Source organism: Lactuca saligna, chromosome 6 (genome assembly GCF_052625555.1).
Source record: "Lactuca saligna cultivar CGN05327 chromosome 6, ASM5262555v1, whole genome shotgun sequence".
NCBI classification, from domain to species: Eukaryota; Viridiplantae; Streptophyta; class Magnoliopsida; order Asterales; family Asteraceae; genus Lactuca; species Lactuca saligna.
Genome location: NC_136422.1, coordinates 154,203,113 through 154,225,736, shown reverse-complemented (window position 1 = coordinate 154,225,736; position 22,624 = coordinate 154,203,113). Strand labels below are relative to the sequence as shown.

The 22,624-nt window shown below is 36.5% G+C and overlaps 2 protein-coding genes and 4 non-coding genes across 6 annotated transcripts; 1 reads left to right on the top strand and 5 right to left on the bottom strand.

Moving 5' to 3' along the window:
• Window positions 1-2,024: 2,024 nt before the first annotated feature.
• On the bottom strand, window positions 2,025-2,140 carry LOC145003530 (U5 spliceosomal RNA). Its single transcript, XR_013661988.1, has one exon. It is a non-coding gene; the product is annotated as a U5 spliceosomal RNA (small nuclear RNA).
• Window positions 2,141-2,809: 669 nt separating this feature from the next.
• Window positions 2,810-4,669, top strand: LOC145003037 (uncharacterized). Its single transcript, XM_078962198.1, has 7 exons — window positions 2,810-2,884; window positions 2,973-3,086; window positions 3,748-3,845; window positions 3,963-4,032; window positions 4,136-4,184; window positions 4,286-4,373; window positions 4,486-4,669. The coding sequence occupies exons 1-7, from the start codon at window positions 2,810-2,812 to the stop codon at window positions 4,544-4,546; spliced, it is 555 nt and encodes a 184-aa protein (XP_078818324.1). The 3' UTR covers window positions 4,547-4,669.
• On the bottom strand, window positions 3,289-3,407 carry LOC145003541 (U5 spliceosomal RNA). The gene has a single exon (XR_013661999.1). It is a non-coding gene; the product is annotated as a U5 spliceosomal RNA (small nuclear RNA).
• A 10,075-nt stretch (window positions 4,670-14,744) lies between the features above and the next one.
• Window positions 14,745-14,860, bottom strand: LOC145003532 (U5 spliceosomal RNA). The gene has a single exon (XR_013661990.1). It is a non-coding gene; the product is annotated as a U5 spliceosomal RNA (small nuclear RNA).
• Window positions 14,861-16,102: 1,242 nt separating this feature from the next.
• Window positions 16,103-16,222, bottom strand: LOC145003536 (U5 spliceosomal RNA). Its single transcript, XR_013661994.1, has one exon. It is a non-coding gene; the product is annotated as a U5 spliceosomal RNA (small nuclear RNA).
• A 1,236-nt stretch (window positions 16,223-17,458) lies between these two features.
• PUR4 (purine biosynthesis 4) lies at window positions 17,459-22,367 on the bottom strand. Its single transcript, XM_078961218.1, has 4 exons — window positions 22,254-22,367; window positions 22,040-22,101; window positions 19,112-21,916; window positions 17,459-19,031 (listed from the first exon to the last, which is right to left on the bottom strand). Exons 2-4 carry the CDS (start codon window positions 22,079-22,081, stop codon window positions 17,658-17,660), a joined length of 4,221 nt encoding a protein of 1,406 aa, XP_078817344.1. The 5' UTR covers window positions 22,082-22,101; window positions 22,254-22,367; the 3' UTR covers window positions 17,459-17,657.
• Between the last annotated feature and the right edge of the window lie 257 nt (window positions 22,368-22,624).

Here is a 22,624-nt window from a genome sequence, read left to right as displayed (position 1 = left end):
ACATCTGAAATACAGTTGGTTAAAAAAGCTTTAAGTGCTCGTTTCAAATTAAAAGACTTTGGGAATTTGAGACATTTTTTAGGTCTTGAGATTGCTAGATCAAAAACTGGAATTTTTATTTCACAAAGGCAAACTCTAAAGCTTCTTGAAGATATGTGACTTTTAGCAGCAAAGCCAACACAACTACCTATGGATCCCAAATACAAATTATCAAATTTTGAAGGAGAATTTTTACAAGATGAGTTTCAATACAGAAGACTTATTGGTCGATTGTTGTATTTGACCATCACAAGGCCTAATATCACTTATGTTGTTCATCGTTTGAGTCAGTATCTCAACAAACCCAGAACTCATCATATGCATGCTGCAACACATCCTCTTAGATACTTAAAATCTAATCCAGGACAAGGGTTATTTCTTTCAGCAACTAATTCTCTCCAATTAAGAGCTTTTCGTGATGCTGATTGGGCAGGATGCAAGGCCACAAGAAGATATGTTACGGGATTTTGTGTTTTTATTGGAGATTCTCTCATTTCTTGGCGATCTAAGAAGCATAATATTGTAGCTCGATCATCTACAGAAGCAGAATATAGAGCCATTGTTGCTGTCACTTGTGAACTTATGTGGTTAAGACACTTGCTAAGTGATTTTGGTGTAACGCAAAATGAAGCAAACCTCATCTTCTATGATAATCAATATGCCATCCAATTAGCATCCAATCCTACTTTCCATGAAAAAATGAAACACACGGAGATTTATTGTCACTTCATTCGGGACAAAATCATTGATCAAACCATCAAACTTCTTCCAATAAGAACTCATTTTCACCAAACCATTAACACGTGCTAAATTGTTGCCTTCAATGTCCAAGATGGCCTTGAAATCTATTTTTTCACGGTCATCTTGAGGGGGGATACTGGGGGTATTAATGTAATTTAACAGTCTAATTAGTTAAGATTGTTAAGACCAATTACTTAGTTAGAGGCTGTTAGCGTATTGTAAACATGTATATAAGCGTCTTTGTAATCAGTATTGCACTAATGAGAATTACAGTTTATCTCTCTTTATTTCTTCCCATATAAGTTGTTACCCGTTAGACTGCAACATCATTCCTCCTTATTAGATATAGGCAAAACTTTCACCCCCTCTTCCTCTCTTCTTATTCCCTTTCATTTACTTTGATTTTGTTTTTAGGAAGTGAGGTTTGAAAGTAAATACTAGATATTTGATAACTAGAATGATAGCTTTAGTGACGGATAAATTCTTATTGTTCAAAAGTACTTTTTGTGGAAGAGAAAAATGAGTTTTATTTAGAGTTTCATTTTATAAAAATAAATATGTAAATAATTGTAGTAAGTTTATTTTACATTTTGAAAAGGTTATGTGAAACACGGTGGTGTTTGGTTAATCTCTTTAAGAGATGGTTCTTGTAAATAATTATAGTAAGTTTAATGTTTTGTTTTTTCTGTCATGAATTCTTTCACTTATATCATATTCTTTCAACTTATATAATATAATTGACTACATGTTTCAAGCAAATTTGTAGAAAAACTAAAACTCTTTCACTTTTATTGTTGTAAACAAGTTACAATAAAACCCCACTGCAAAGAAACCTATTCTACCCCTACAGTCAAATACAAGAGCCCGAATCTAAACATTGAGTTTTAATATGACGAAGACAATATCTCCAACAGAAAGAAAACAAAAGTAAAAAAAAAAAAATATCTAAATGTACATTGAAAACCCCAACATACCTTCAACTATAGAGGGAAATAACCAAAATAAAAATAAAACCTAGACAAAAAAGAGACGATGATTATGTATAAAAATTGATCTAAAACACGCAACTTCAGTTTATGTAGTCAATAAACTCGGTTCAGACCCATGTGGAGAAGTTGACTCGCAACTCTTTTAACTTTCATCAAACAAACCCCATTCCTCAGATTTAGACAAATGTGTCACACTTCAACCAGGTTAGCTTTCCTGATGTTGACAATTGGAAACTTGAACTCTGAAAATGGTTGGAGCCCTAACGAAAGGGACTCTCCAAAAATAAGCGTATGCCACTTAATGCAGCGAACACACGGTATTCTTTAGTAAAAGGCGAAAGAATAGTTCGCTTTGTGTTCACTGCGTAGCTGCGTGCTTTCTCAAATCCCAGCTGCTTGGTTTAAGTAATGAGTTTGATACCTTCTGTTTTATTCAAATAGCCGATGTGGGATGAACCCCATACCTGCATCCCTCTTTTTCAAACCCTTCTCCCACTTTTCTCTTCTTTTTCCCCTTCACTTACTTCGATTTGGTTTTTGATCTGTTTTTTATGAGGTGTTCACTGTTCATGTATATGGGGTTTGATAGAAATTACTAGATTTTATAACTGGAATTAGATATTTCGTTAAAGATTAATTTTATTGACCAAAAAAAGAACATTTTCGTGAAGAAAAACAACAATCTTAGGAAGTTAAAGCTTCATATTATGGTAAATGAAGTGGATATAAATAGGTAAACGTTCGCTTTACTTTTGGACAAAGGGATTGTAAGAATCAGTAATGACATAATTTAAGTCCTTATTTCAACTCGCTTATCAAGGATTAGAGTGGTTTTCTCTTCAAACAGGTTTCCAGATTTCAGCATTTAACACTATTCAAAGATGATTCGTGACTTTTTGACTTCATTTCAAACATGAGTTCCTTTCTTGTACTTGGGAAGTATTAATGTGTTGGTAAATTGTACATTTTCATATTGTAAATTAAATCAAGGAGGTTTGATAAATATCAGTTCGTACATTAGTGAGTTGCTTGGGCACAAAATGTGTTTTCAGTTCTGGAACACTAATGTTTTCCAAAGTTCTACCAGCTTATATACAATTGTATTAGAAAACAAGGTTTATATACACTTGTATACTTAAATGTATAGAGTGTATAAGTCCTAACTCTTGAACTTTTTTGAGTTTTTGTATTAATTTTATTCAGGCGATGTTTGGTTTACCTAAGAAACTATTGACCAGGTCAATTTTTGGTTTGGGAAAAGAAGCTTTACTTGATTTGGGTTTAACCATGTATCTCACCTCATTAGAAGCTCAAAAAGTCAAGAAATTTTATGGCAGAAGAATCAATATTATAAAGAAATGGAGTAAGGAAAGAGATGAACATTTGTGACAAAATCGAGTTAGCTTCTCTTATGCTGTTGGCTTATACTGAACTCTACCGCTTAATTTCAGATTTTTTATTATAGTCACGACTAGCAATTGAAACACAAAAAAATTTATAACTTTAAAGATTGGTTGGAGCCCACCAACAAAGGAAGGGACTCTCCAAAAATAGGCGTATGCCACTGAATATGGCAAGAACACGGTATTCTTTAGTAAAAGGCGAAAGAATAGTTCGCTTTGTGCTTACCACATGGCTGCGTTCCTCTTCATCTCTCGGTTGCTTGGTTTAAGTAACGATTCTCACACCTTCTCTTTCATTCCAGCAGCCGATGTGGGATGACTCTTCCTCCCCTCTTCAGCTTTTCTATCTTTATCTTTACTATATTATTGAACATATTGCATCAACTCACTACATCTACCTACTACTTTCATTAGGATAGTTGGATAATTCAATTGATGTCATGAGTCAAAATATATTGAATGAGCTGTTTTTGTTAATTTGGTTATACCATGTAACAGTGACAATGGAAGCTTGTTGATATAAAAACCCTATAATTGTTATCATTTCATTGAGTTTTCCAATTTTACGGATGTAGACCGTGAATTTATATGGGGATGTGAGTAATAAAGTAGTAGCAGACTTTGGATGTAGGTGTGGCACATTAGGTCTTGCTGCCACTCTACTAGATGCAGAGTGAGATTTTTTTAAGTTTCTTCTTCTTGGCTTATTTTTTCAGTTAGATTTTGTTTAATCTTTGAGTTTAATGTGTTTTATGTATCTACAATTTGACTCTAAATAGGTGTTTAATAGACATGTCATTGGCATAGATGTTGATGATGAGTCCCTTGAAATTGCATCAATCAATGCTGATAATCTGGAGGTAATTATGACATCAACAAACACTCTTTTATCCTTTAGCATTCAAGATTTTTTGATAACTATTTATTTGATTTAAGGTTTTTTTATGGTGATTTATTTACCAGGTTGAAATAGGTTTAATTCAATGCGAAATCAAGAATTTAAATTGGCGAGGTGACTTATCTTATTTAACCTTTTTTCTAAATTCCGTTTTATTTTTTGCTAAAAAAAACTTAATAATTACTGATATTTGATAACCTCTGCTATTTTTGAAGGTCAAATTGTTGATACTGTTGTAATGAACCCTCCATTTGGAACACGGAAAAAAGGAGCTGACATGGAGTTTCTCTCTGTCGCATTGAAGGTAAAAAAAATAAAATATTTCCTAACAAATAGCAAAATAAAATTTAATAAATTTTATATTAATTCATTCGTTTTATTATTATAATAATGTGTATGAAATATGAATGTATCGGGTTGCTTCTCAAGCGGTATATTCATTGCACAAGACAACAACAAGAGAAGTATATCTTTGATTTTTTTCTAAACGAAAAAAGGTAATATGTTTATTCTATATTTGATTGATTTTCCCTAAACTTATATCTGGTCATCCATTTTGGTTTTTGAAAAATAGCTCTTACTAATTGTTAAATTGGAATAATTTTTTCTACACATTCTTCCCCATGGTTATTTGCTTATTGGATCTATCAGATCAGAAGAGAAGGAGGATAAGAGAGTTGACAACAGGCTTGTGATCATTTTTCTCTCTTCAACTTCTAATCCATCAATATTATGCTTTACTTATAGCATATACTTGTAATCAAGATTAAGTTTGACAGTTGTGTGTCATCTGATACTCCATTTGTCTGTTGTTAGGGACTGCTATGATTTTTTGAGGGTTGTTATGGAAAATGGAGTAAAAGGATAAGGTATTCTCAAGTATCTTTTCTTTTCTTCATTGTACTTGACATGAATAAGGGTATTTTGTCTTAACCTATTTTTGTACTTAAACAATTGTGATTTATCTGAGTAACTGAGTATGTATTATTTTTTTTTTTTTCTTCAGTGTTATTGAAGATGGTAGAGTATGATTGTGGTCAGATCTGTCTTGAACAACCTTACCCTTGAGAGGTAAGAAAATTGTTTTTGTTAGTATTTTTGGTCATATGATATTACACATAATGAGTGTTGTAACCGGTTTAGATCTACGGTATATTCTCACAAACGAGCCTTAAATCTATATGTATTCAAGCTTCTGGTTTTATTTTGTAAATTGTTGTTCCATCTCTCTTTCATCCTCAAATGTTGTGTGGTATGTGTATTTTGTGCACAAGTGGTTGCTTGTTTCTTCCTGATTTGCAGGTTATTACTAGATCACAATCAGCACTCTCTACTCAAAAAAGGTAATACAAAAGTATTGCTTTCCCTGTCTTTAGTATTTTTTTCTAATTCTTTATTCGTATCTTTTGTCTATCAAGAGGTCAAAATTAGAAATTATGTACTCTCCCTCAAACGCCATTAGAGGATCTGGAAATCATAATTTCATCTAATATTTCTACATAGTTTGTGTTATAGTAAGTTTGTAGACTAGCCTTGGTTTAATTTTTTGTTTTGTAGCTTCGACATCCACCACCCAAATATGGAAAATGACTTATTCCTCCATTTGTTTTTTATGTGTGTTTCAATGAAAGATCCAGGAGGCATGGTTATGTATTGCTTCAATAAGCAAATAACCATGGGGAAGAATGTGTAGAAAGGAAGACATCACAAATTTGAATATATAACACCCATTTTTCCACAATAATCTCATATATCATCCTTTTGTTGATTGGAATATTTGATTCAGTTGTATTCTATCTCTACTCTATAAATTGGCTAATATTCTGATTTGTGTTTCCTCCATACCACTACATTTGGAGATGTTCGCCAATATTCGTGATTGTGGCTAAACTTGAAGTTCGTTCTCTTAATGGATGCATGATATGTTTATGAATTCATTTTTAGTGTTGCTACAATGCTATTCTTGTGCTGAAGATATCTAATGCACACCAATATTATGTTGATGCTTCCTAAACCCGTAGTACGGTGTCAAAGTTTGTTGCTATTGGCAGTGGCGAGCCTACCTTAACACCAAGGGTGTCCATGGACACCCTTTGTTTTGGGGTTTTATTAATACACTATATGATATATATCACTTGGACACCGGTAAAAATTAAAAATGGACACCTCTGGTGAAGACCAAACATAACGAAATCTTGTGAAAATTTTGAAAATTTTATATAATTAACACCGATGTATTAGGAAGTAAGGAGTTGGTTACCAAGAGTATCTTTTCTATAGAAAACAATCAGTTTTTAATACCTAAAATATAAAAGGAAATTATATCAAAGATGAGAAACAAAATTAAAAAAAAAAAAAATTAAGCAATGTAAAAACCCTAAAAAAATCTCTCTCGGCCGCATTCCTTAGCCTCTCTTCGCCATCTCCAGAAGTGATTTGTGTTCATTTAAATCGTTGCACATCTTTGTTTTGAGGTAAACGTTCAAGTCTCCTTTGGTATTTACGATTTAGTGACTCTAGAAAGTTGTAGGTCAAAGTTTAGTTTAGACTCTAGAAAGTTACCGTGCCGAACATGTTTCTTTATTTGACAATTTCTTTAATTATATTATATTTTAACTTGAAGAGCTAAAAGTAATTTTAATAATTTATATCTTCTAATTTCATATTGTTAAATTATATTTAAGATAGTATTATATTTTGTTTTAATGATTTAATGGTATGTGGATCCGTAATTTGACACCCTTAAGTTTTAGTCCTAGATTCGCCACTGGCTATTGGTTGACCGATACAAAAAAAAATCCTTTTGTATATTTGGTTCTTATCTGAGGGTTTTGCTTTATGGGTTTAATCATCTAAAAAGGAAGACATCACAAATTTGAATATATAATATATTCTTGCAGTTAATTAGGTTATCATAAATACTCAAGCCAAAAATCAATAAAATTATAAGATATTGGACACTATCAATCAATATTATAAAAAGATACAACCATTCAATCAAAGTGATAAGTTTTGAAGCTTAAGTTAAGGATATAAGGCGTTACTCAATTAATAATTTCTTTCATAAGATAATTGACACTAAAATTATCATATCAATTACATAACTTTTTTGGTATAATTAAAAAATTTTCTAAAGATTTTTTTTTTGTTTGAATAAAAAAATTTCTAAATTTGTATACAAATTAAAATTATACGCCTTTATTTTTAGGACATTATACTATGAAAATGGTACCGATAATAACAATCCGTTAATGGCTATTTCTTTAAAAGAATATATTTGTTGCCCTCCGAAATGGTATGTAACCCCTAAACCCGAACGCATGATCCTAAAACCTAAAATAAACTATTCACTGATGCATTGAGTGTTCTTTGTAATATAACATGCTTCCAATTTAGCCTAATTTAAAAAACCGCCAACATAACCGAAAATGCTAATTCGGTCCTAACTGGCCCGGTATGGTTTTTCGACCCAAATGCTCATCCTTAAAACTAATGTATACATCATAGCTGACCAACAAACACTAACTAAATACTAAATGGTTGGTTGGACTACCTTCGTTTATTTCCATTAATGCATTTTAATTTCAATTTGGTTCTTGTTAAGCCATTATACTTTGAAAAATATATACAGTTATAACATTGTACTTTCAACTTTTTTCTTATTAAAGCATTATACTTAGATATAAACCCAAATATTTAAGTGGATATTGCTCTAATTAGATAAATACCCAAAAGTATAATGCTATAATATAAAGAAATGAAAGCCTATTATTGTACAAAATAACATAAGTACTATTCGCACCCGTCGCTTGGCGCGGGTAAACAGCTAGTACGTGTTTTGAAAGAAATTATTGGATATTGGATAATTAGAATAAGATATTTGTGACCGATACATTTGACTGACGAAACAACATTAAAAAAATGTTAGCTTTATGAAATTAGTGTTTCATATTGTATTAAATGAAAGGGGGTAAAAAAGTAATTTTCTTTTACTTTTTGATAAAGGTAGTGTATATTTTAGGGAGTGTATGGTCCTAATTGTTTTCCAAAAAAATAAAATTTCTAAGATTATTTGTTCTTGCTGGAGTGGTTAAAACAAAAAGTGTAAATATTTATGTAAACATTAAACTTTGAAGAGTGTTAACAGGTATATAACATAACCTCTTTGGAAACTTCTCTTGAAGGTTAGGTATATAACATTAAATATTTATGTAAATATTAAAACTGTTGTTGAATGTGATTTGAAAATATTGAGATCAAACATAAGAACAACACTCTTGATTGGTTTATGATCAATTGCTATAGTTGCCAAAATGAACGGTTTGGGTAAAGTGAAAACATGTTGAGTCTAGTTTTATATAGATCGATTTCTTTTATGGTCAAAGGTATCAGATGAAACATGAAACGTGGATGAATGGACATCAAGGGATCATCCCAAAAAAATTGGATAATTTACCATGAAGTGCTCATGTTTCAAGGAATGTCATAGGATGGTGTTTTGAAGTTTTAAAAAGAGGATGTGAGAAAAACTTATAACTTAGAAGTCCATCCTTTTTATCCCCTTTAAAATGCAACATCGGATCATCCTTGCATTCCTCCTTATTAGGTATATGCAAATATTTCACCCCTCTTCCTCTCTTCTTATTCCGTTTCTTTTACTTCGATTTTGTTATTAGGAAGTGAGGTTTGAAAGTAAATATTATAGAACTGGTAGGGCACAAATATGAAACTAACAGGTAATTAAGAAGGAACAATTGATGGGAAGAATAGAGTTGCTGCTAATTTTTCTAAATAATTAAGAATAACCTTTAACGTACATAAAATAAAGTGAAGAATCAGCAACAAACGTTCACTACCATAATATTCACTAACAACCCAAATAAGTTGGACTATCTAGAAGACTACTTCTTATTCTAATAAAAGGAAAGGAAATAAAGTGGAATTAAATAAAATAAACTTCCCAAGTAATAAGCTAATAAGTCACGTGGATGATGATGCCTAATTCCAACACCCTCTCTAAACATCATAATCCACCATTCCCATATTCCTATTGTGTTTCTGCAACTGTGCTCCGGTCAAGCTTTTCGTCAAAGCATCTGCAATTTGCTTGACTGACTCTACATGCTCCAAATCAACTTCGCCCTTCAAAACCCTTTACCTAACGAAATGGTAATGGATTTCGATATGTTCTGTTCGAGCATGAAACACTGGATTCCGGGCTACCTTAATTGCATAAATATTGTCACACCATAAGCGAACTGGGTAGTCAATTTTCTGATTCAGATTTCTTAACAGCTCAACTAACCAGACACACTCTTAGGATGCCATAGCTGCAGCTCGATACTCTGCTTCGGTAGTCAACAACGACACAGTTGGTTGACGTTTACTACACCAAGATACAGGGCCCGATCCAAATATGAAAATGTATCCGGAAGTAAACCTCCTGGTGTCTAGATCTCCACCATAGTCAGCATCGCAATACCCGGACAGTTTTGGTTCAACATCCTTTCCAAAATGTATACCCTTACTAGCAGTAACTTTAAGATACTTAAACACCCTTTTTCATAGCAGCCATGTGAGGTTTCTTCGGATCCTGCATAAATCGGCTAAGCACTCCAACGACAAATGCGATGTCGGGTCTAGTTAAGGTGAGGTAGATTAGACTACCCACCATCTTCCGATACTTCGCCGGATCATCTAACTCTTTCCCTTCAGTAGCGTATATTTTTGCATTTCGATCCATAGGAGCTACAGTCGGTTTACATAATGCTAGACCAAAACTTGTGTAACAGGTCAGTAGTGTACTTATGTTGGTGCAACACCATTCCATCTTCAACATAGTTCAACTCCAACCTAAGGAAGTGCCTAAGAATTCCCAGATTTTTCATTTTAAAACGAATGGAAATATTTGATTTCAAAAGGTCCACTTCCTCAATCACATCTCTTGAGATGATTAAGTCATCGACATACACAAGTACAAACACAACTTTCTCACCGAGCTTTTTCACAAACAAGCTGGAATCGGCTGAAGTTAGGTGATACCCACTTTGCTCTAGAAATTCTGCAATTTTTCCAAACCAAGCTCTTGTGGATTGCTTTAGCCCATAGATCACCTTCTTCAATTTGCATATGTGATTGGGATGTTCTTGGCTTTCAAATCCCATCAGTTGAGTCATGTAAATAACATGATCAAGTTCGCCCTACAGAAAAGCGTTATGAACGTCCATTTGCCATAATTTCCAGCCCTTAGAGGCTGTCAAGGCTATAAGAAGTCGGATGGTTGTGATTTTTGATACTGGACTAAAAGTATCTTTATAGTCGAGTCCTTGTTGTTGAGAAAAACCACGTGCCACCAAACGAGCCTTAAACCTGTCAACGGTTCCATCGGCTTTTTGTTTAACTTTGTAGACCCACTTACACGAGATCGACTTTACACCACATGGTTTTGGGACGAGCTCCCAAGTCTGATTTTGAACCAATGCATCCATTTCAACCTTCATTGCTTCCACCCATTCTTCTTTCACACTCGCCTGATGGTATGACTCGGGTTCACCAAACACATCTTCAATGATTGCGACACGACCATACATATGTGCCTACTTTGAATTTGGCTTGTGTTCCTAGGGATGTCAAAAAGTCCCGTGGGACCCCGATCCCGCGGGGGCCCCGTATGGGGGCATTTGTTGAAAAAAATCGGGAACGGGGGTGGGGGCGGGGGCAAGGTTAACCCCCGTTTTAATTTCGGGGGCGGGGGCAGGGGTTGGTAGTCCCGTCCCGAAACCCCCGTGGGGGCCCCGTTAATAAATTATATAAATTGACATATGTTAATTATATAAGTATAATAAACAACAAAATGATCTTTACTCACAAAAATTGAACAAAAACATGTTTTTAAGTTGTTTGTAACATGTAAAGTTATATTATAAATATCTATTTGTTATCCAAAAAATAGTTTCTTTTAGCCCAAATAAAAACTTATTTTAGCCCAAATAAGTTAGCCCAAAATCAATCGGGGGCGGGAGAACGGGGGCAGGGGTCAGAAGGGGAATTCGGGGGCGGGGAATGCAATCCCCGTCCTGTTTACCCCCGTTGACATCCCTATGTGTTCCTTTTGTGACCTCCTTAATACTGCTTCTGAAGATGGTTCCTGATCAGCTTGTTGTTGACCAAACTGTATGGAGGTGTTGTGCTCCTCGGTCGAAATCTCCACATCTATCTCTTCTTCTATTTGATTTAGCTTTGCTAAATATTAGCCAATCTTATCACCCAACTTCTTTGAGTCTTCTAGCGTCTCATTTTCAGGTCCCCACCATAATGACATCTCATCAAATACAACGTTTCTTGAAATATGGACTTTACCCGAACTGGGTTCAACACAACGCCACCCTTTTCTTTCTGAGTCATACCCTACAAAAATGCACCTGGTTGCCTTTTTCTCCAACTTATGGCGCAAGTGATTAGGTACAAACACATAGCACACACATCCAAATACATGAAGGTAATGAACGGTGGGTTTAATTTGGAATAACCTTTCAAAAGGTGATGCATATTGTAGGTTCTGTGAATGGGTTCGGTTGATTAGATAGCAGGCCGTTGTCATTGCTTCTGCCCAAAATCGCCCCGAGAGGTTCTTATCATGCAACAAACTTCTCATAACTTCTGCTAGGTGCCTATTTTTTCGCTCGGACACGCCATTTTGTTAGGGTGTATTCGAGCATGTAAATTGACGCTTGATTCGCTTCTGCTTTAAGTATTGATCAAAAATAGCCGACACGTACTCTCCTCCATTATCAGACCGTAAACACCCGACTTTATGACCGGTTTCCCGTTCAGCTTCAACCTCAAACTCTTTAATTTTTGCAAGTACTTCGGACTTCTCCTTCATAAAATAAACCCACATAAACTAGGAGTAATCATCAATGAACGTAACTGCATACAACAGTCCTTTCATTGAAGCATGTTTGGCAGGTCCCCACACATCCGAATGGACCAGAGCAAGTGGTGTTTCTGCTCGATAAGATGATGAGTGAAATGTCTCTTGATGTGCTTTACCATATTGACACACGACACATACAATCTCTCGGTTGACTTCGAGCTTGGGCAGCCCAGTGACCAAGCCCTTTTCCATCATTAGTTTCAGTTTGTCAAAGCCAGCGTGTCCTAACCGATAGTGCCACAAGTCAGCATTTTGAACATCTTTCGTCTTCCCCAGATAGGCGTGTTCAGCAGACAAAACGTATACTGACTCATTCTTAAGACCTTTTAGAATTGGAATTGAAGGCGTCTCAAACTCCTTGAATACCTGCACATCTTTAGGACCGAATAGAACGTACTTGGCTTCAGAAGTTAATTGGGGAACAGACAACAGATTCTTCTTCATTCCAGGAACGTGATACACGTCTGATAACTTCAATTCATGCTTCCGATCTTCAGTTGGAAATACAACATTTCCTATATGGGCAATAGGATGTTTTGAATCGTCTGCTATGACTACTACTCGACTGCGTTTTTCATACCTTACAGGGTTACTGAGTTTTTCTCTGTCACCCGTTGGATGATTGGAACACCCGGAATCAACTATCCACTCATCTAAACGGTTTTTCCGATGATCAATAGTCGAGGTAGTGAAGATGTTGACGTCAGCTGTTACATCGGCGGCTAGGGCTTGCACACCCCATTCTTCTTCTTCTTGTACTGTGGCTGAATTCCCTTGATCGGCTTGCTTGGATCTACAATTATATGGAAATCGTCGACCTGAATTTTTTTCCTTTACGAGACCTGGTCGTGGTTGTAATCGCTTCGATCTTTACCCGACCCCCTCTATTGGACCGGGCTTCTAATTTGTGGGGCCGTCTTGAGCTACTAGACGAGCTCCTATTCCAGTTTCTTCCTTTGTACTTATTGTTAGCATAAAGGGCTTCCGCATCTGTCTTTGGCGTTGAACTGATGGACATATCTCCAAGCTGCTTAGCGAGAGTTTCTTGACTCTTGAGAAGCCAGTAAATTCTCGAATTCAGCTAGGGTTGGCTGTGTAGGCAACCCTTGAACAACTGCAACAAAACTTTTGTTTTAGCCCATGTATTATGATTCATTTCATCCGTGCCTCACCAATCATGGATTGTGGATCAAGCTCTCCTATCTCCCTGCACAACGTTTTGATCTTATGAAAGTATTGGGGGATTGTTAAATCCCATTGAGATACCGACAACAATTCATTCTCTAAGAGTTGCAGCTTCGAATCCCATTGAGGTAACTAGGGTATCTCAAGCCTCCTTGGGTGTCACAGAGTACCGTTTGTGTTCCTACACTTCATCTTCTACTGTGGTCTTCATAATAAAAAGAGCTTTACCAGCCTTCACCTTCCATTTCCTCAAAATTCCATTAGCATCTTCTCGTAACGGTGGTGTGGTATCCGTACCACTTACAATCTCCCATAGATCTTGGCCCTGCAAATACGACTTCAGGCATGTAGACCAAGTGTTGTAGTTGCCATTGTTCAACTTTTTCACAGCACCGACTAACTGGAGTTCAGCCATAGATAACTAGAACTACCCTGTAGGCTATGATACCAATTGTAAAACTGGTAGGGCACAAATATGAAACTAACAGGTAATTAAGAAGGAACAATTGATGGGAAGAACAGAGTTGCTGCTAACTTTTCTGAATAATTAAGAATAACCTTTAACATACATAAAATAAAGTGAAGAATCAGCAACTAACGTTCACTACCATAAGATTCGCTAACAACCCAAATAAGTTGGACTATCTAGAAGACTATTTCTTATTCTAATAAAAGGAAAGGAAATAAAGTGGAATAAAATAAAATAAACTTCCCAAGTAATAAGCCAATAAGTCACGTGGATGATGATGTTTAATTCCAACAAATACTAGATATTGGATAACTAGAATGATATCTTTAGTGACGGATACATTCTATTTGTTCAGAAAAAACCTTTTGTGGTAAGTTTATTTTACGTTTTGATAAGGGTACGTGAAACACGGTGGTGTTTGGTTAATCTCTTTAAGGATGGTTCTTGTAAATGATTGTAGTAAGTTTAATGTTTTGTTTTTTCTGTCATGAATTCTTTCAACTTATATCATATAATTGACTACATGTTTCAAGCAAATTGTAGAAAAACCAAAACTCTTTACACTTTTACTGATTTAAACAAGTTACAATAAAACCTCACTGCAAAGAAACCTATTCTAACCCTACAGTCAAAATACAAGAGCCCTAATCATTGAGTTTTAATATGACGACGACAATATCTCTAATAGTAAGAAAACAAATGTAAAAAAAAAAAAATATCTTAATGTACATTGAAAACCCCAACATACCTTCCAACTACAGAGGGAAATAACCAAAATAAAAATAAAACCGAGAGAAAAAGGAGACGATGATTATGTATAAAAATTGATCTAAAACACGCAACTTCAGTTTATATACTCGGTCAGTAAACTCGGGTCAGACCATGTGGAGTAGTTGACTCGCTACTCTTTTAACTTTCATCAAACAAGTCCCCATTCCTCAGATATCGACAAATGTCACACTTCAACCACGTTAGTTTTCTTGATGCCATGTCAAACTTGTATATATACTTAACTTCTAGGGCTTCAGTACGATCAGGCTTTTTCAATGTCGACAATAGGAAACTTGAACTCTGAAATTGATTGGAGCCCTAATGAAAGGAACTCTCCAAAAATAGGCGTATGCCACTTAATGCAGCGAACACACGGTATTCTTTAGTAAAAGGCGAAAGAATAGTTCGCTTTGTGTTCACTGCGTAGCTGCGTGCCTTCTCAGTTCCCAGCTGCTCGGTTTATGTAATGCGTTTGATACCTTCTGTTTCATTCAAGTAGCTGATGTGGGATGATCCTCATACTTGCATCCCTCTGTTTCAAACCCTTCTCCCACTTTTCTCTTTTTTTTCCCCTTCACTTATTTTGATTTGGTTTTTGATCTGTTTTAATTTTTATGAGGTGTTCACTGTTCATGTATATGGGTTTTGATAGAAATTACTAGATATTATAACTGAAATTAGATATTTTGTGAAAGATTAATTTTAGTTGACCAAAAAAACAACATTTTCGTGAAGAAAAACATCAATCTCAGGAAGTCAAAGCTTCATATTATGGTAAATGAAGTGGATATAAATAGGTAAAAGTTTGTTTTACTTTTGGACAAAGGTATTGTTAGAATGGAGTAGAATGGTTTTGAGTTTAGACTTCACACATTGCTATTACTCTTCAAACAGTTTTTCAGATTTCAACATTTAATACTATTCAAAACAAGATGATTCGTGATCTTTTTGACGTTTATTTCAAACAACATGAGTTCCTTTCTTGTACTTGGTAAGTATTAATGTATTGGTAAATTGTACATTTTCATATTGTAAATTAAATCAAGGAGGTTTGATAATTATCAGTTCATACATTAGTGAGTTGCGTGGGCACAAAATGTGTTTTGAGTTCCAGAAACACTAATGTTTTCCTAAGTTCTACTAACTTATATACAATTGTATTAGAAATATAAACAAGGTTTATATACACTTGTATGCTTAAACGTTTAAAGAATGTATAAGTCCTAACTCTTTAACTTTTTTGTATGAATTTTATTCAGGCGATGTTTGGTTTTACCTAAGAAACTATTGACCAGGTCAGTTTTTGGTTTGGCAAAAGAAGCTTAGTTGATTTGGGTTTAGCCGATTAGCTATGTATCACCTCATTATAAGCTCAAAAAGTCAAGAAATTTTATGGCAGAAGAATCAATATTATCAAGATTAATGAAGTAAGAAACGAGATGATCCTGAACTCTACTACCTATATTCAGGTTTTTTATTTTGATTCTTGCTGCATTTCTTGAGTTTATGAGTTTTGACCACAATTTTACAAGACTTTATTTAATTGCCAAATTATTAAGTCATGACTAGTTAATGATACACAAAAACAATTGAAGTTTTAAACACTGAAAATTGGTTGTAGCCCTTCAATTAAATAAGTTTTTGAAGATTTGAACACTAAAAATTGGTTGGAGCCCACCAATAAATGAAAGGACTCTCCAAAAATAGGCGTATGCCACTGTGTATGGCAAGCACACGGTATTCTTTAGTAAAAGGCGAAAGAATAGTTCGCTTTGTGCTTACCACATGGCTGCGTGCTTTTTCATTTCCCAGCTAATTGGTTTAAGTAATGACTCTCACACTTTCTCTTTTATTCCAGCAGCCGATGTGGGATGACCCTCAAACCTGCATCCATCTCTTTCAAAATTCAAACCCTTCTTTCCACTTTTCTCTTCTTTCCCTCTTCACTTTCTTTGATTTGGTTTTTGATCTGTCTTTTAGGAAGTGTTCATATATGGATTTTGAAAGCAATTACTGGATATCTTAACTGGAATGAGATATTTAGTGAAAGATTAATCAAGTCATTTTATTCATATCACTTGTCAAGGCATCTAAATGGTTTTGAATTTAGACTTCACAGTTCACATATTGCTTTTACCATTCAAACATGTTTTCAGATTTTAACATTTAGCACTAATAAAAACCAGATGATCTGTAACACCTTTTTTACTTCAAACAACATGAGTTCCTTTCTTGTACTTCTCAAGTTAGTGTATTGATGAAATGTGAATCAAGGAGGTTAGATACTAATGGTTGGCTCAATTTACAAGGTTATATACACTTTTATATTTTGTAATTAAGATTTAACTAATTTAATATTGATTTTTTTTATATTTAAAAATGTAAAAAAGTTTTAAGTCCCAACTCCCAACTCTTAACTTTTTTTTCTGTGAAGCTTAATCGATTTTGGTTTAGCACCTATGCATGGCCCCATTATAAGCTCAAAAAGTAAAGAACTTAATTTTATGGCAGGACATTTAATTATGAAGATAAATAAAGTACCAAAATCCATTTGGTTTCTCTGATATTGTTTCTGATCACAAAACTAAAATAGTCAAACTTTCAGGTTTTCTGTGAAGAACTTAATTTTATTACTGCATTTCTTGTACTTCTTGACCAAATCCTTCAAAGCTTTCGGTTTTATCAACCTGATTTGGTTTTCGTTTTGTTTTTAGGAAGTGTTTCAGATATATGTTTCAAAAGCAAATACTAGATATTAGATAACTAGAATAAGATATATAGTCACGTTCAAATTTTGATTGGTCTAAAAGAACATTTTATAATGAATCCTTGAATGTTTGAAAAAAAAAATACTGTAAGTTGCGGAAGATGGGCTCTCTGCCTCTTTAAATCTTGAGTGAAAATGTGTATCTAATTGTTTGATAAAACTAGATGAAAACTATTATAGTTTTGAGTTAAGTTTATATAAATATTATGTGCTTCTTATATCTAAAATCAAGCAAACATTATGCGTACATGGCACAAAAATGATGACATGGCAATATAAGCCGCGCTTATTTAACAACTAAAATAGCACGTTACAAATTACCAACAGAACATAAAGCTCTGAAAACTGAGATCTTAAACAGCATATGTTCAAAGCAAACAACACCATTTTGCATCATTCTCAACAAACAAAAAAGAAACAAGCTCAAAATAAAAAAATAAAAAAAAAACAAATACAAATTTACTCCTCTCGAGAACACCATTCTCTAGCATTTTGGAACATCTTCAACCACGGACTCGGTCCTTTCTTCTCCACATCCCACTCCTTGGGGTACCACGGGAACTGCCACATCAGAAAACACCGCTCGGGATGCGGCATCATCGCCAAGTGCCGCCCATCCGGTGAACAAATCGCCGCCACACCCACCGGAGACCCATTCAAATTAAACGGATACTCCTCCGTCACCTCCCCATCATCATCACAATACCTCACCGGAGCCAAATCCGCCTCCAAAATCCGGTCAAAAACACCCTTCTCCGGAAAATACGCCTTCCCTTCACCATGAGCCGCCCACACCCCCACCGTACTCCCCGCCATCCCCTTCAACATGATCGCTGGAGACTCCTTAATCATCACACTTGCAAACCGACACTCGAACCGACCCGACTCGTTATGCACGAACCGCGGTTGCACCGGGTCGCCTGTCGCCACCCCGGGTCCCGGGACCCACCCTAACAAAGCCATGAGCTGGCACCCGTTGCATACCCCAAGGCTAAAAGTGTCTTTCCGATTGTAAAAATCCCGAAACTGTTTCAAAACGGACGGGTTGAACCGGATCGACCCGGCCCAACCTTTAGCGGAATCCAAAACATCCGCGTAACTAAACCCGCCCACGAAAACAATCCCTTTAAAATCATCCAATGAAATCGACCCGTTTAAAAGATCCGACATTGTCACATCCCACGGTTCGAACCCAGAAGCGAAGAACGCGGCGGACATTTCCCGGTCACCGTTGCTGCCCTCCTCCCGAATCACCGCCACTTTCGGTTTCACCGCCGCCGTCATGTATTTCTGATTGGTGTTCACCGGAGTAAACGACAGCCGCCAGGCGGGTTCGTGGCGGTGTTTTAACCCATCCTTTTCCGCCGCCACCGAAGCCGCCAGTCTTTGGTATTTTTCGAGGTGGAAGCTCGTTTCTTCCCAAATGTCACGAAGGTCCACGGTTTTTTCATCCAAATGGGTCAACCCGTCGACTTTTAACCTAATTTTTGGATCAGAAGTTACTTCTCCTATGATCTCTCCATTAACGCCATGGTTTAGGAGAATTTTTGTGACATTATCGAGATTTGATTTGCTGATTTCGAGAATGAGACCGAGTTCTTCCGAGAATAGGGTTTCAAAGATGCTTTTACCATTCGAATTTAGATTGATCTGAACACCACAGTTTCCGGCGAAAGCCATCTCCAAGGCGGTGATGATAAGGCCACCATCACTGATATCATGACCGGAGGAGATCAGATCGCCGGAGATAAGCTCTTGAACAACCTCAAACACGGTTTTCAGGTAAGGAACATCATCAAGATCAGGACATTCATCCCCAATTTGGTCAAACACCTGCACATTAGTCAAATTGTCAAAAGTCAAAACCTGAAATCCAAAGTGAAAAACAGAAAAGTAGAAAAGTAGAAAAGTACCTGAGCAAGAGCAGATCCACCTAACCTTCGTTTCCCTTTTGCCAAATCAATATGAACAAGAACACCTTCATCTTTAAGCTTCAAATCAGGAGTCACAGTCTTTGTAATATCAGGACACGTAGCATAAGCACTAATCACAAGATTCCCAGGAGCTTTCACGACTTCACCATTTGCATGAGCTGCCATTGAAAGACTATCTTTCCCACCATCAATGGCAATCCCAAGCTCAATCATAGCCTCCTCCAAAGCAACAGCAGCATCATACATTGCAGCTCCTTCCCCATCAAGTTTAGCAGCATACATCCAATTCCCACTCGCCTTCACATCACTCAACCCCGTAATCTTCGCCCAAACAAGATTCGTAAGCGCTTCACCCACAGCCAAACGCGCCATTGCCTTCGCATCCAACAACCCTTTCACCGGCTGCTCCCCGATCGCACACGCACCACCTGTGTAATCCGTATACGTCTGCGCGATCACCGCCACGTCAGCAAGCGTGATCTGCAACGGGCCCACCGTTTGCTGCTGGGCCACGAGGCCCGTTACACACCGGTCCACTTTCGTTGTCAGGAATCGCTTCGAACAGATTGATGGAAGGCGTAACACGCGTTTCAATGAATCCATTAATGTAATCCCGGGAGCTATTTCGAGAGGCTCTCGTAAATCTTTCACTCGGTGGAATTCAAACGTCTTTTGTGGCATGTCTCCGAGGACTTTTTCAAGTTCGAGATCGACAGCTGGCAAAGGTGGTGGAAGACCGTTTGACTTGCTTTTTTCAATCGCGTGACTGTCGATTAGACGAATATGCCCTTCGCCGTTTATACTCCCGATTACAGCCATTGACACGCGTTCTCTTTTACATAAAGATTCCAAAAGTTCACGGCTTTTAGGGTTTACTAAAATCGCATCCTGTTCTTGATATTCAGCTCCCCATATTTCCAAAACAGACATGGTGTGGTCCCCAACTACAACAGCTCTAATATCGATTGTTCCACCTTCTGGGTAGATGATTTCTTTAACTACATTACAATTCCCACCTGCTCCTTGATCGTGTATGCTTACAATCGGATTATCTTCACCCATTTCGATACACGCGCGAACAACCCGGTAAAGTTTCTGCGCCATCTCAGCATCGCCACGCTGGACCGCGTTAAAGTCCAACTCAGCATCGTTCTGTCCACTCACCATGCTCGATGCTGCACCACCTCCCATTCCGATCCGGTAAGCGGGCCCACCGATTTTCACAACCAGCATTCCGATGTCGGGTTCGCCTTTCGTGATGTGGGTGTGATCGATTTGTCCGATTCCGGCGCTGAACATGATCGGCTTCAGCCATTCCCGTCTTTCCCCACTCGGGAGTCTCATTCCGAAGGTTCTCGTGTACCCTTGAATCAAAGGCTCCCCGAATTTGTTCCCGTAATCGGATGCTCCATTGCTGGCATCTATAAGAATCTGTAGAGGTGAAGCCAGGTTGGATGGATATTCAAATGATGTGTCTTCCCATGGAGCATATGAACCTTCAATGTTTAAATTCCCAACACAATAGCCAGCTGTGGATGCAACAACAAACGACCCTCTTCCTGTTGCGTGTGTATCCCTAATTCGCCCTCCTGCACCGGTTTCCGCACCGGGGTATGGTGCAACTGCACACGGGAAATTATGGGTTTCGGCTGTGAACAGAATGTCAAGATCGCGTGTAGAAAGGCTCAATGGAGATGTGGATCCTGGTTTTGTGGGTCGCAATTGGTTTGCTAAAAACCCTTTGATTGCACTTGAATTATCCTTGAATCCAATCACAGAATTGTTGGGATTCGCCTTTAATGTGTTCTTTACAATCTGCATTAGAGTTCGATCCATGGGTTGACCATCTACCACAATCTTTCCTGTGAAGAACCAGTGGCGACTGTGTTCACTGTTTGATTGTGCAATGTCAAAAAGCTCAACGTTTGTTGGGTCCCGTTTAATATCATCTTTGAAAAGTTTAGTGTAGTATTGTAGATCTTGTTCATCAAAAGCCAATCCCATTTGTTGGTTTATCTCTTCCAATGCTTTTCTCCCCTTTTCCATAACAGGAATAGTATAAACCTCTTCAGGAACTAGACTTGTTTTGAAGGAAATGAGTTTTTTGGGATACACGCATTCAGTCATTCTATCATGCACCATTGCTGCAAACTCTTCGATTTGAGTGTCTAGAAGAACGCTTCCTGCTTTAACATATAAAATATATCGCCTTGATCTTTCCAATCTACTGACTTCTGAAAGTCCACAAGCTTGGCATATAGACACAGCATTTGCAGACCATGCAGTAGTGAAAGACAGCCTTGGTCCGACTTCAACTACCACACTGTTGAGCCCTTCTTTTTTCTCTTCTGAGAAAAAGCTTTCATTCCCTAAATTATCTGGCTCATAGGTCTCTCTTAGAAGCCATTGAAGTACTGAAAGCTTCTCAGATGACAAACTCCCATCGACCCCAATGTTGAAACACTGTTCTGTTTTCAGACCCACAATTTGATTCGAGATCTTGGTCTGAATCGACTTTAGCAACTCTTCGTTTGCTGTATCTTGAATTAGAGGAGTTCTAAAGAAGTGAATCACTTTTTCGGTTCCTAACTTGTCAACACTGCCCAAATCTTGTACATCTACCGATGCAACAGCCCTGACTTTCTTAGAGGAATTTCGTCGAACACCTTGGTTGCATATTCTCACCAAATTGTTTCTTTTGTGTTTAGATAAACCAAAGAGCAAATGGGAACTTCTGCTCTTTGGTAAAGGTTTTGGCAAGAAAAAGTTGCGATTTCTTGAGCCCTGAAATTATATAAATAAAATTACATAAGTAAATTATACAAATTTATACAGATTACCATCAGCCGAAATAATAAATTTCAAAAAAAAAAATCAATACAATAGCAAGCGAAACATAATACATACTTGTAAGAACTCAGATTTTGTAATCTCCAATGATGCAGCCATTACTGCATGAACGATTTGAACTGTAAAATAGAAAAGATTAAGTTTTTATTAAATTTCTGAGCTATTTTTATTTGTGGAGCACGCCAATACGATCGACATCAAAGAGATGGCATACATGCAGACTAAAGAAACATTAAACTAATAAGAATGAAGAACACCGAAAGCGGCTTACCCGTGGCGTCGGCAAATGTTTCGGAAATCGGAGGAAGCAGAAAGCCAAGGTCGCGTTAAGTGAGAATTAAACCACAGACACATAAAAACAAGGGTTTAGGGTTGAAGTGGATTGCAAACTGGTCCTTCATCTACTTCCCGATATCAATTACCAGTCCCCAGGGTTTGCAAGTTTCAGTTTTGAATTTTTGATGAAAATAACTAATATATATATATATATATATATATATATATATATATATATATATATATATATATATATATATATATATATATATATATATTAATCATTATTTGTCGCACTTCTATAAGAAAATGTATTTTCATATACTTCAAAAAAATAATAATAATAATAACAATTTTGCATTTAGA

Excerpts from the sequence above, each read along its gene's own strand:
- PUR4 (XM_078961218.1), bottom strand. The coding sequence starts at position 22,081 with ATGGCTGCATCATTGGAGATTACAAAATCTGAGTTCTTACAA. Across the intron at positions 21,917-22,039 it reads CAAAATCTGAGTTCTTACAA|GGCTCAAGAAATCGCAACTT; the intron begins GTATGTATTATG and ends ATATAATTTCAG. Across the intron at positions 19,032-19,111 it reads GTGGATCTGCTCTTGCTCAG|GTGTTTGACCAAATTGGGGA; the intron begins GTACTTTTCTAC and ends ACTAATGTGCAG.
- LOC145003037 (XM_078962198.1), top strand. The coding sequence starts at position 2,810 with ATGTGTTTTCAGTTCTGGAACACTAATGTTTTCCAAAGTTCTACCAGC. Across the intron at positions 4,033-4,135 it reads TCAATGCTGATAATCTGGAG|GTTGAAATAGGTTTAATTCA; the intron begins GTAATTATGACA and ends TTTATTTACCAG. Across the intron at positions 4,374-4,485 it reads TTTCTCTCTGTCGCATTGAA|GGTTGCTTCTCAAGCGGTAT; the intron begins GGTAAAAAAAAT and ends ATGAATGTATCG.